Source organism: Macaca thibetana, chromosome 6, assembly GCF_024542745.1.
Source record: "Macaca thibetana thibetana isolate TM-01 chromosome 6, ASM2454274v1, whole genome shotgun sequence".
In the NCBI taxonomy this organism is placed as follows: domain Eukaryota; kingdom Metazoa; phylum Chordata; class Mammalia; order Primates; family Cercopithecidae; genus Macaca; species Macaca thibetana.
The window spans coordinates 70,415,663-70,430,279 of NC_065583.1; the positions used below are offsets into that span (position 1 = coordinate 70,415,663).

At 33.4% G+C, this 14,617-nt stretch overlaps 1 protein-coding gene across 1 annotated transcript in view; it reads right to left on the bottom strand.

The window, feature by feature from the left end:
* Positions 1-1,463: 1,463 nt before the first annotated feature.
* The window catches only part of WDR36 (WD repeat domain 36), a 37,478-nt gene continuing 24,324 nt past the window's right edge, over positions 1,464-14,617 (bottom strand). Inside the window, exons 17-23 of the mRNA XM_050793050.1 lie at positions 12,043-12,150; positions 10,544-10,641; positions 9,999-10,144; positions 7,207-7,326; positions 6,942-7,023; positions 5,355-5,542; positions 1,464-4,415 (exon numbers count right to left, since the gene is read on the bottom strand). Coding sequence (XP_050649007.1) covers positions 4,266-4,415; positions 5,355-5,542; positions 6,942-7,023; positions 7,207-7,326; positions 9,999-10,144; positions 10,544-10,641; positions 12,043-12,150 — 892 coding nt within the window. The 3' untranslated portion in view covers positions 1,464-4,265. The remainder of the gene's footprint in view (positions 4,416-5,354; positions 5,543-6,941; positions 7,024-7,206; positions 7,327-9,998; positions 10,145-10,543; positions 10,642-12,042; positions 12,151-14,617) is intronic.

Consider the following 14,617-nt stretch of genomic DNA (forward strand, 5'->3'; position numbering starts at 1 on the left):
AATCTATCTGCTTCCTTGAAGTTTCAGTTTGATTATGCATTCAGTATGTGACTCCATTATAGTTTGTTCTGGTCTGCTGGGACCCAGTGCAGAAGTTCAGTGCAAAACCATGGCCTTCCCAAATTTTTTAACAAGCTCTTTATCTCAACCTAAATAATCAAAAGGGTATGAATCTAATTTAAATAGTTTATACAAGTGCAAAGTTTGAGGATAGCCCACCCAGAAACACCAACTCCAAAGGAATAGTCAGTACTCCGAAGTAGAGAAGTTAAGGTTTCATTTACGTAGGCAGAGACAGAGGAGTTTCTTTTAGCAGGATTACAACGCTATTCATACAAGGTTGGGAAATAGTTACAGGAATTGGTTATAGGTATTTCTTTTTGGCAAGGGTACATTTAACATTTTTTATAGAGGGTGAAATACTCGTGGGTTTTCTGTCATCTGGTCCAAGCAAAGCAGGATAATGAAGGGGAAAGAACAAGCAAAATAAGAAAGTGAGTTGATCTATAATCTAAGAAAAAGAAGTAGCCATATGTGACTCAGATCACAGTCACATCACTCTCAAGGCTTAAAATGTTTTGGGGGTTATGACAGCTTTTAAACTATATTTATTTTCATGCAATACAAAATACATATTTCAGTCTACATATTTTCTATCCTCAGTGCTTTTATCTTTAAAAAGGGCATATATTTAAAGTATAAAACTTTCTAATGCAAAAAAATTTCAAGTACACAAATACTGGATAGGAAATAAAGTCTCATCAATTGCAGAAGTTAGAATTATCTTGGATTTTCTAACAAGACTGTATTGACAAAGAGTTCTGCAGTGTCATGACAGATTGGAATATAAAAATTAAATCATTTTACCACAAACAGAAACAACCAATTATAACATGTATTGGAAAAATATGTCTGCAGGGCGGATTGTGGGACTTGAAGATGCTTGGATTTTGGTATCCACAGGGGCCCTGGAACTGGATACCAATGGAGGACTGCACCCGGTATTGTACGTCTCTCCAAATCAGTCCTATAAATGTTGTGCAACCCATATAAAACTTCAAGAGGTATACTCACCAGCAGTCAATAAATCTTTATAAAACATTAGGAAGACTTTACTCCAAATCTGAAAACATACCGAAGTAATGCATTATTTATTAGGAATATAGAAGAGCTCAATGAAAGAATTGAACACATAATGAAACTGCATTTCAAATCAGACATATGAGTGGACTTTTCAATAAATGAATTTTTCATAGACATAGGAGGCAGTGCTGTATGTTTTGCTCTTCACAAAAATCAATTCTAAAGAGCTACACATTAACTACTCACACAGAAACATGTCGTAGAGGAAAATACATGATGTGAAATGAGCACATGTAAACATAGGAAAACATACACTATGAATGTCTTAGAAAATAATTTGCTTTATGTCCTGAAATAAGTCATGAAAAATTATTAATCGATTGTATACAAATATAAAACATTTATTTAAAAAGACACCATGTAAAATTAAAGCCAAATGGCTAAGTAGGAGAAAACATTGGCAACAGACAGAAAATACAAGAGAACTGCTAACAAATCCATGAGATAAAAGGACAAATCATTCAACAGAAAAATGAACGGTGGAGGAAAAAGACAATTAACAACTGTTTATATGTTCTAAAATAAACATACAAAAATATGTCCATCGTCACTAGTGAGAAATTTGATTTAAAACCAAAATAATTTTTTCATCAGAGTAATAAAAATTACAAAAATCCAATAGCAAGTGTCATTAATTACATGGGGAAGCAGATGCTCATTTGTTGCTGAGGGGAACTGTAACTTGATACAACCATTCTGGAACCCAAATGGAGGTATCTCTTCAAATTAAAAATGCTTATACTCTGGCCTGAAATTCAAATCCTAAGCATATACTACAGAGAAAGTCTTGTATGTACAAAAAGGGCTCATGTAGGATGATGTTCCTTTCAGCATTGTTTGTAATCGTAAAGGAATAAAAAGAAGGAAAACTTCCTTAAGTGTCTATTATAGGCAAAGTAGACTGTTGGACACTGCAAAAGAGATAAGGTAAATGTGAATGTACCAAAATAAAAAACTCCCAAGTAGAAATAGCAAATTGTAGAATAATATACGTACATGTATGTAAAAATCACAAATATACATTTCTTGTGGCTGTAGATAATGTATACACATTCCTACATTAAACACTCATAAAAACAATCTAAAAAAAATCTAGGAGAGTTAATAACTGTTACTTCTACAGAGGGTATTGGGACTGAAGATGGTTTTCAAAAAGTACACAAGCAAAATGTAGTCATATATTACATGTGTAATTACAAAATTTAAAGATAAACTAGTGTGCACAGACTGATATATTTTAAGGAAAACATAGACAAATAAAATTATATTTTGTATTTCTTTCCCTCCCTTGATGGAAACAGTACATGAAAGGTTCTAGATTACCTGCCAAAATGATGTAATACTATCTAAATATATCTCTGATAACAATACACTCAAGTCTATATGCCCACTTGAAAAAGAGAAGAAAATTCAGTTCATGATTTTATGTAAGCAATACAATTTCAGTTCATAGCTCTTAAAATTTTATTTACAGTCTTTACTAGGTATAGAATTATATATTGGAATTTTGCCATATTCCAATTTAGAATATAGTATTTAGGAAAGAGGAAAATAATTTTTTAAATTAGAACTTAAGTCATGAGTAACATTTCTGTCAGTGGCTTTAGTAAGTCAATACACATTTCTAAAAGAAAAATGAAATTGAGTACAATAACCAGATTGGCTTATTTCCTTAGTAGTTTATTAATTCTATCTGACATCATTAAATAAAAACATGAATATTAAAAGTATCATTGGGAAACGCCTTTTGAGGACTGCTTCTTCTGGAGATTATTCTATAAAACTCTCTTACCCTAACAATGCACAAGAATGCTATTGGTGTTCATATTCAACCCACTGCATTTCATGAAAGACCCAACTTTTAAGTGTATAAACTAAGAATAGTTTTTAGAGCACTATGCTTTAAAGAACTGCTTATTTTTAATTCATGTATTGCAAAAGTCTTGAACCATAAAAACAATGATGACGAGAAAAAAACTCCAGGGCTACCTGGTTTTGCAATGGTTGTGAAAGAAAAGTATACTCAGCAGTTTCTTCCCAAATAAAAAGGTCCTCCCCAAAAAAGTGTAGCCAAAACCAAAACAGAACAAAACAACCCGTGGCTTTGAAATACCCATTCTTGGCTGTGGTAGCAATAAACAATATTGCTAAAAATTGTTTGCAATGATTTATGGAATTTTTATCTTTTCAGAGGACATTAAACTATTGTTATCTACATGTCTGCAGTGGCAATAAAGGGCCACCTTCCAATGGAATTTGTAATTTCCCTTACCTATCCTTGATATCAGTTTAACTGTCTTTAGCCATTTGCCATGGGCAAGGAAGGGCCTCCCACATTTCTGATCAATGAACAACTTCCTTTCAGTACATTACAATGGAGAAAGCAGTAGGCCACTGTTAGAAAGTTTCAATCTGTCACTGAAATACCAACAGACCTTTAGCCTGATTCCTCTCCCGCAACACAACAGGGCTGTGCTGGAAGATGATTAGTTTATCCTCCAACTCTGAGTCAATGATTCATATTTTTATCAAAGTCCGCCAAGGAAAAAAAATTCCTTTTTTCTTCATATCAAAACAGCATTTTTATAACTACACCATGTATCAGTTTTATCTGACATTTTCAATTTAATTCAGCAATACTTCACAGTGAACATGCAGTATCTCTTTATATGAAACAGATACTAAAAAAATATAAGCAGGTAATAATTTTTAAAAAATCATATAAAAGTTAATGTGTGAAGAGACTCAGAAAATAAATCATTTGAGCAGATTCTTTAAATCTTCAAAACGAAAGGCAGGTGTAATTTATTTTTTTAACTTTTTGTAGAGATGGGATCTTGCTTGCTATGTTGCCTAGGCTGGTCTCAAATTCCTGGCCTCAAGCAATCCTCCTGCTTTGGCCTCCGAAAGAGCTGGAATTACAGGCATTATCCATCATGCCTGGCTGGGAGGTGTGATTTTACTTCAAGAAAGTATTTAGCATTTAAAGTGGAGATTTACTGACTAGTCAGTAATGCTAACATTTATTTTCTTTTCACATTGACACCTGGAAAATAAGAAATGAGTTCAATTGAACCCATTTAATATGTAAGTCTTTGATATGTTTAGTCACAAATTTATTTTTATAACAAAGCACTTTTGAGATAATTTAAAATACACATGCTTTGATTGAAGAGTGATTGCAAATGGGTCCAGTTTTCTTCCACCTGGGATGACAAATTTGTTATTTCTTCTAGGAGTACTGGCTCTGAAGGAAGCATTTTGAGGTGTAACTGCAAAGAAAAACATGATGGTTAAACATTTAAGAAAATTAAAATTTTACCTAATCTGGATTCAATTTTTCTACCAAGGAACCACAGAAGACACTAGGTGAATATTTGTTTTCTTAAGTGCTGGTTTATTACTATCTCCCATTTTCCCCTCCTCTATCAAACTTTGTTTTTTTATTATGAGCTCCTTTATGATACTATGACTTCCTTGGTAGAATTAAAGTGGTCATCACTCTTCTCCACCTAAGGACAGTCCTGATACGTTTAAATAATTAGATCAACTGAACTCATTTTAGGTATAAATGGGATAAAGAATCAAATCTATTATCACCAAAAATCAGCATCATCTACCTCCTTCAACACATTATACCACTAAAGTAGACCCTCAAAACATGAGTTCTCCACTATATTAATCATAAAAGTAACTGTCTTACTGTAAAATGATCAAAACTCCTTTACCAATGATAGAAGTGAACATTTTGATTTTAGTAGTAGAAAAAAAACAAAACAAAACCCTACTTTCTATTCATAATCACAAAAAACTTCCAAAATGTAACTAACCACTAAAAAAAGAAAAGTTAATGGTTCAGCACATTGGATCAAGCAGATAGCATAAAAATGTCAGGGGGTAAAGTCAAAATTGCTGTGCAGTTGAGTAAAAAAAGAAAACAAGACTCCTAAGCTGCACTGTCCAGTTGTCTAATGTGGTAGTCACTAGCCACATGTGGTTAAATTTAAATTAATTAAAATTCTATAAAATTAAAAATTCCGTCTCTTGATCACACTGTCTACATTTCAAGGATTCAGTAGCTACATGTGGCAAGTGGCTATGATATTGGAAAGGATGGATATAGAACATGCCCATCTTTGCAGAAAGTTCTATTAGATAGCACTGCCACAGAAGACGACAAGTTGGGCAGTACTGTCTTACATTAGACTTACCTTTAGAAACAATGCAAGGTATGCCTGGGCTAACTCGAAATCACGCTTTCTGTCCAACATCATCCCAATCATTTTCAAGAAGCTCTGCATAACTTCTACAGACCCACCACAATCAGGAGACAAGCTTCGCAGCTCTGTTTCAATTCCTGATGGGCCTGATTCTTTCAGAAGGTTGAGAGCAGTGTCATCTGCATTAAATTTTATTCCAGTTATGACTTGATTATAATCATTTAACTTAGAAAACTACAGTTTTCCTTTTATACCCCAAATAGGATATATTTAAATGGTACAGGAAATTCTTCCTGTGGGTTAACTTTTTCATATTATGTAGAATAAAACCCAAAATAATTGAAAATCAATACAAATAATGACAGCAATATAAGAGAAAGTACTCAAAACACATTGTTTCTGTAATTTAAACCTTTTTCCTGTTAATAAAGAAAATCTAATGCCTCGCAACACTTTAGAATTTTAAAAGCTCGTATATCTTCTCTCAGAGTAAATCCTAATCAAGAAGGCTATAAAGATACATACAAAAGTATTAATAGCGGTTAGCATTGGGAATCCGACGAGGTAAAATAATATTTTTTATTGTTATAAAGTTATAAAAGTACATAATCATTAGGAAATACATTACTAACAATAAAGAATATATAAAATTGGAGGGGGAAGACCCCACCCCTTATTCTTACCTAGCCCAAACCTACTTCTTTTCTCTAGAAGTATTGTTTCATATGCGCCCTAGGAAAACATACTCAATACACTTACAGCTATTTTTATGAGTCACTTGAGAATTGCAATGACTATGCTTTAGCTTTCTGAAAAAGAGTATCACCAATGACAAAAGTCTAATCACTTTTGGATCCTTCAGTATATAGTAAACAACAGTGTTTTTATTTCTTTGTCTCCCCATAAACATAACAAGTCATTTACAAGGGCTCATCAGTATCATTCTTTGACTTTTGCTAATGTGGTCTCAAGTAATCTTGGTATGAAAACAAAAGCATTCGAATCAAAACAAGAGGATAAGTTAAAATTATTAGGAGAGTAACTAGGATTTTTTAAATGATTACAGTTCTTATGGCTAATCACTATTAGCTACAGACTGTAGCCTTCAAAATTTAAATATATTAACACAACAGATAGATTAAAACATTTCCTTTTTAATAAAATAATTTGGGAATATATGAAATTACCTAAGCAGTCTGCTGAATTACAAATTATAAATAAAAACAAAAGACTTGCAAATTACTTGCTATAAAAATGACAAAACTTTTACATTTAATTCACATCAAGAAGGATCTCCTTATTATAAATGTAGTCAATAAATGTCCATCTCCAAACAGCAAAAAATAAATTAGATATATGAAAAATCTTCAACAGATTTTTATAATATCAATACCATTTGATCTTAGTGGGCTTATTTAATATAAATGCTAAAATTATTTAAAATTAAAACCAAAATTTCAATCCTTTTGATTTTTACTATCTTAACTACTGAGAACTCTGATATTTCCTTCAACTTCTCCTCATATAAAGTAAAATAAGCTAAAGATATTTGTTAAAATATTTTATAATTCAACTTACACTTATTATTTACCAGTCCTTCTTCAAGTTTCAAGCAGAAATCTGATTTTTGAGCCAAAACTCCAAGATTTACCACTTTAGACTTAAACAAAAACAAATACATATTATTCAAATAATACAAGTATCACCCAAAAATGCATAGTTTGTAATTTAAAGGTATCATTAATTTACCCTGTATCTGTAAAACTAGGTCTTGGTAAAGAAGTACACAAAACACATACAAACATAAACCGATATACTTAGAATGTTCTAATTTGTTTTTTACCTGCTGGGGATCATTATTTTGTTCAGGTGCAGCATATCTGGGTACAAGGCCAGGAATTGTTGGAATGAAAAATGGTGCTGATTTGGGTACTTTGGGTGGTTCCTTTGGTTTATTCTTTTTCTGATTAAGAGAAAATGAGAAAGAAAAATAGGAATTATCCTGCCAACAGTTTCTAATATTTAATTTCAAATCAATTTTAAAACAAATACCAAAAAGTAAAAGAGGAATGAAACTCTTTCACATAAGAATGTTAAAATACGATCTCTTTTGACCAATACCACAGCTATCCTTAACCTGGGTTTCCCAATGCAGATCTCTAGCACCCTTGCTGGTAAGGCAGAAAAAAAGTGACAGGGCACAGGAGAAGTTCTAAGACAAACATAGCTCATTTTCCTGAAATATGAATATTTACATGAAGATATAACAGTTAAGTAATTTTAAATTTCTTTTTGTATTGAGTACAAACTCTTTCACAAAACAGGATGAAAAGCAAAATTTACATAAATGCTTAATACAAAAGGGTTTCTTAAATTACTTTTCTCCAGAGAAACTTTGGAGACAGAAGCAGACTGACATTATAAGTAATTTGATAATCTTTCAAAGTACAGCTCTAATTCTTCTATTTTGTTGGAATTTCAATTTTTCCTTAGTACTCTGTGCTTTTAAAATGCAAGAAAACACTATTGCTGGTTTATAAGTATTTCAAATGCTAGTAAAATTATATTAGGAAAAACTCTACTGGAATTTCCACTGAAAGAATTTTGTTTTGGTAAGTACATTGCTACATATCAGTATCTCAGGAACATTTTTTTTTTTTTTTTGAGATGGAGTTTCACTCCATTGCCCAGGCTGGAGTGCAGTGGCGTGATCTCAGCTCACTACAACCTCTGTCTCCTGGGTTCAAGCAGTTCTCCTGCCTCAGCCTCCAGAACAGCTGGGATTACAGGCGCATACCAACATGCCTGGCTAATTTTTGTATTTATAGTAGAGATGGGGTTTCAACATGTTGGCCAGGCTGGTCTCGAACTCCTGACCTTAAATGATCACCCGCCTCAGCCTCCCAAAATAGTGCGATTACAGGCATGCACCACCATGCCCCACCTCTCAGGAACATTTGATGAAAGTGCCTAATAAAGAAGTCTCACAATTTCACCTCACATTATTCTTCCATTCTTTAGGAGCTATGTAGCCCTAGGGAGACTTTCTATTCCAAAGTGAAGCCATGGTATAAAAGAAAATGATCACATGAACACAGGACAAAGCACTGCCAACCGTAGCGTAAGCAGAGCCCTTTAGGATGGTGGAGACTGTTATGAGTCACAGTTACCATTCTAACTCACCATTCTTGAGTTAGAAAGGGGACAGTCACTGATTTGTTAAAACCATAAGGCTTTGAAGGAACTCCATAGTGCCCTGCAAATTATCTAGTCTTATAAAGAAAAGCAAAAATAGAAGTTATCCACAGGACAAATGTAAACCATAGTCTTGGTACATTCTCTTCTTTTATTCAGCAGAAAATAAAAATATTAGAGGTTTTAACATATTCCCATCATAAAGATAATCCACTCATGTTTTGATATATGATTTTATGCAGTACAAACTATATCTTAGTGAGGACCACAGAAGCCCCAAAACTCTGTTCAATTAGTTCAGCATTATTCTGATTGCTCCCCTCACACTAATCTATTTGTACTTATTAATGCCTTGCATTTGAACTATTTCATAAAGTACTCCCTTTAAAGCTGACAGTGTGGACAGCATGATGAAGAGATTCCATAACATGCCCATGCTCCTAGACAGCACACCTTTATGTTGATGACTAATCTCTCAAAAAGTTAGCAAGTAAAAAGAAGCAATTTTAACTTCTGTGAGGAAATGTAATGTGAAAACTTCTCTTTCCTTACCCAAGACACACGTTTCTTTTCTTGTGTTATTAGTTACAAGGATAATTACATCTTAGTTAGTTACTTACGTCGGTGTTCCTTAAACTTTTTACCACAGCCCATACTGTGACTTAAGTACACCTAACAGATCTAGTGTACGTGTATGTCTAACCAACTCAAGTTTCACCAAACAATACTTGCATTCATGATCAAAAGGTAACCTGAAATTTTTCACTCTATTGTATTCTTTTCAGTAGTTTTTGCTACTGACTAGTGGGGAGTCATAAAACATACTCTAAAAAAATACTAATCGATACCATAGTTGTCCATTTTTCATGCAGAATCATAAATTCCTCAAGGACAAAGGGGCTGTTTTTTCTTCACCACCATACTCTCCACGTACATTATTTAGTACCTAGTTCATGTTAACTTACGTACCTGGCCCTGACACAGCAAGTTCTAAAAATCTTTCAGTAGTTGACAGGGTATGGTGTGAGATAAGGGGTTAACTTAATAAAATGAAAGCCTAGTGGAATTTCTCCAGTCCTCAAATGCCTAGCAGTAGAAATACATTATAACAGCTATAGTTGTTCCCGCTCATTTTAGAAACTTATATAAAAGTGATGAGGCTGGATTTTAAAAGATCAGTTTCCAATAGCTCTGTAGTTACAGGATGAACTTTTGCCACATCTAAATGTCTGCTGAGTGTTCTCAAAGTTGACATATATATGAGTATCTTGTGATAATCACACCATATTAAACAATATTTGATTAAATGGCATTGTCAGTGTTATCTTACACATTAATTGCTCTTCTAATGCCCTCAAGTAGGAGCAGTTCTCTCTGCTTAAAAAAATAAAAATGCTTCTGGATGCATGCTTAGGGTCTATTAAGTGTATTAATTATTACCTTAATAACATCAAGATTAAGAAGGTTTTTCCATCGTGATTCAGGAAGAAGTGAAAGAGTCACCAATTGCTCATTCAACTGTTCTGGCGAATCATACTCTATCATTTCATCACTTGGTTCTACTGTTTCTTCTGATACTTCTACATCTTAAAAAATTTTTTCAGGTAAAACAAAAGATTTTTATCATATAAAAGCAACTTAATTCATTTCAAATCCATCTGTATTTCATAACATGTTCACTTAATGCAGCCTTGTAAACTGTTCATTTATTTCATTTCCTTATCCCTGTCTTTTTCTTATTTTATCATAACTAAAACTCCCATCACTAGACCCAAAACACCTGTTTCACTGGTATACTATTTGATAGCTTATCAATACCACATCAATTATATTTTTGCCTAAATTCATGAAGTCATTCAAAGTCTTTTATATCAGTTAAAAAACACTTGGATTGAATGCACTAAACTTTGCCTTTGGTAGCAATATCTCCTATATTAGGTTTATAATATTACACCTCAAAAATTGCTTTGCAATTTTGTAATTACCTTGGGTTTGACAAGTACCAGGAAGCATTACTACTGAAGGGACATAATCTGCAGGAAGTGGCCGTAATGAAACAACTGAATACAGGGAAATATTGGACCTGAAAAATCAAAACATAAGCAATATTTTAAAAACTATAAAAAGTTTCTTCAGAGAAACACTCTACAATATTGAATTTAACTCCAGACTTTTATTAGTTAAAAAAAGACCTCAAAGATAGATTGTATCAATTAAAAAACCCCTTGACTTACATCATAGATGCCATCATAACAAAGTTGTGTAAATATATTATTGAGTCTCTTTCCTGACGTAGTACAAAAACATATTAAAGACAGACCAGTAGCAGATAATACTTTTATAAGGTAAAATAACTTTCATATATTGTTTTGACATATATCAACCTTTATTTAAGTAAATTATAACAGAAGGAAAGATGAACTCAGAGAGTAAGTCAGAGTGCGAATATGCTGAGCATATTCTTGCTCTGCATATTCTTGCGGTTGCTGAAAGGTCATAGATTCTCCTTCTCTAGAATGGCCCTCTAAGTAGCCATATTTCTGCCTCTCAGCCCGCACCCTGGCCATGGATGACTAATCAGAATGTAGATACCAGTCCCAAAGAAGGGGACAGGTTCTTTTTCCCACAGTTTATGAATCTGTAATAGAAAATAAAAATTGAGAATCTCAGGTTTCAAGTTATTAATAGCAGTACTTTATAGAGAGGGGCCATACTCCTGCTGTGAGTGCTCACAGCTGTTCTTTTCTGAATTGTTGAAGCCTCATGGATTCTAAGATACTCCATTTTACAAATTAAGGTGAACAGGGTCTATTTCTATTATATGTTAAAATTCCTTTTGTATCTTCAAATGTAATTACAACATTTTATCATTAATTTTTTTAAAAAATCAATTTCTTTTACCCAATAGATGTATAAAGTTAGGAAAGAAACAAAATTTTTCTAAACCCAGGTGATGTTCTAGTTATTATGAGCAATCATAGTCCCTTACAGGTTCATCAAAATTTGAAGATCACATAAGTATCTTTACACAGTTATGAAAAGTCATGCAAACAGAATAAATCTCTCACAAAGTATTCTGCTTATACTTATGCCTTATTTTATAGACAAACTAGGCTGAGGTTCAGAAGTGATTGGCCAAGGTCAAAAAGTAGTTGTGGGATACTGGCAGGAAAACCATGGCGTGACTGGGGACTCCTTTTCCTAAACTTTTAGAACTCACTTATTCTTTCCGCAAATAAAAGCCAAATATGATAACAGATAAAAATCAATCACGTGGTTTGGAATACATACTGAAGCAAAGCTGTCTACATTATCGAGCAGACGTTGAATCACTCACAGACTTACAGTGAATTAAATCTATGTTAACTTGTGACATTTCCATTTAATAAATTTAAAAACAGCCTAAATGACAATTTTAGTGACTCTAACTCTCTGACAATACAATCTTCTTCATCCCCAAACAGAACCATATGAAAGAACTTACCATAGAAAAATTCCAAGGTGGTCCACATGGGAAGTTGCCAGAAAGTCTCCAGTAGGAGACATAGAAACATTGAGAGGAGCCGAGTCCAACAAAAAGCAGTCTATAAGGCTACAGAAATAATTGACATGTTAAAAGTATTTGAACTCTACCAAAAAGGATAAAATTCACAAAAATATTTTTGCCAAAAAGACAAGGGATAAGAGATGCAGAAATTTTTTTTTTTTTTCTTAAATCACCAGCATCGATCAGAAAGTCACCACTAATAAATAGCTTTGTTAACTAAGTTACTATGTGAAAATAATCTCACTTAATGAGAAAGACAACATTCACTAGACTGACTAACTGGAGAAGCAGTTTCAACAACAGGGAGGAAGCAGGAGGAAATCTTTTTTTCTCGAATACTAAATTTTGGTAGACTGACCTGGAGACAATTCTAAAGACATAACATTTAAAATAAATCTAATTATCAGTATTCTATATTTTTGTTACTTCAGTGAAACTGATGAAAAGCTTAGGCAAAAGGAGAAAGTAATATAACAAAATGGATGTAAATAAGAATGCTAATTTAAAAAAAAGCTTTTCAGCAACTCTACCTGTTTTTGAAATAAGTAATTATGCTATACATGAAACACATGACAATTCAGTCTCTAGAGAAGAACCATAAAGCAATTTATGGAAACTAGCCCCACAGCTTTAAACTGCTGAAGGGATTTACAAGTTGGGGTGAAAGGGAGAGTAACTACAAACCAGGTAGAAGACTCAGAACAGGCTTCACAGAGAACACTTATGTTTGAGAGGAGCTTTACAAATGGACAGGATTTCAATGGATATTGGTGTCTAGTAGAGAAAGCACTTCCTGGCTAAGAGAAAGGTGGTGGATAAGGCAAGGGAAAATACAATTGTGTAAAGTGAGGAGTGCAGTTTTGTAGGACTATTAAGCATAAGCATAAGGCTGCATACAATGTCTTATATACCAAACACCTGAGTTTGTTTCAATCTTATAATTGATGGAAAGTCATTAATCACTTAAGAGGAGATAGTGGCATAATCTTCACTTACATAGAAAACTTGCCATAAGAATGCAGAATATATTTGAACAGAGAGAACGGTGACAGTATGGTAGTAATCATTTAACAATCAAAAAAATTACTAGGATGGTGGTAGCAGGAAGTGAAAAGAGGTAGATTTAAGAAGCAAAGAGAAAGGCCTACACTCATCTGAATCCTGCTGAAACACTCCTTAGGCTTGCTAAAAGTGAGAAAAGCTTTAAGGAGAGTATAGTGGTTTTTAATTACAGCTTTTCTGAAGCCAATATATTATCCATAGGAAAGTACACACAAATGATTCAAGTTCCAGATGTACATTAATACAAATTATTTCAAGAACAAGATTAACACTTTTTTAGTACTCTGTGTGAGGAAGTATCCTCAGCACTTGAGTGTGCTAACTAATCGAATCTTCACAAACCCTATAAGGAGATCCGTCCTTACCATACAGTCCAGAAAACTGAGGTCCAGTAGGATTTGAAAACTCGCTCAAGGTAGAAAGCAATTGGGTCAGGATTTTCACCCAAGCAGTTCTACCCAATTTATATTGTTAGCCAACATAAATTATAGTAAAGCTACTACTGAAACTAAAACACAAAAAGAGGGCAATAGCTTACAAACACCCAGAGTAGGCCTACATTGGTGATTCATGGGACACACACTGTGAGCAGCTCAAATGTAAATGAAGACTGTCCAGTGTGAGACATTAAGTTGCTTGCCCATGGTAAAACGCCTCTCTCAATTTGCTGAAAGAGTCAATAAAAATATAAACCTTAAACAATGAATGCAAGATGGAAAGAAAAGACAACAATTAGAAGCACCGGAAACAAACACACACACATCAAAGTGTGTTCAGGAAAACGACTGCTGTTTAACTGTCCATTATGGGGAAGGAAGCAATAACTTGTCTGATTTCTCTTCAAGTCTGTTTTGAAAGCTCACAAGAATGGCTTTTATTGGGAATCAAGGGAATTGGGGAGAAGAAAACATTTGCTAAGCACTTATTCTATGCCATGGACTATTAAATTATTTATGTTAAGTCACTTAATCCAAACAATCCACAGATGAAGATATTATCCTAACACATACAAAGATTAAACCTAAAACATGGCAATTTCAAATCTTAAGGTATTTCCTTTGTCTGAATATTACTCATCAAAAGTTTACATATGTGAAGGGTAAAACCTCCTAACATGTTTAGGAACTATCTGTTAAAAAGAAAGCTTACTGCTTGAGCAAACTTATTTTACTTCATACTATAATTATCTTGTCAACTTCATTGTGTAACTTCATTTCCACAGCTGTGGTGTGTAGGTAGATGGGACTTCCATTATATAAAACCACCAAATTGAGGAAGGTGGTTTCCACATACACAGCTATTCTACACTGCCACATTAGTTCATAAAACATAAATGCACAGGCTCATCCCAGACCTAAAACTACCATATAGTTTCATGCTAATGTTAAAAAATAAGTCGCAGGTACCTTATAATTTTTTCTCAAAGAATATTAATACAATTCCTATTCTA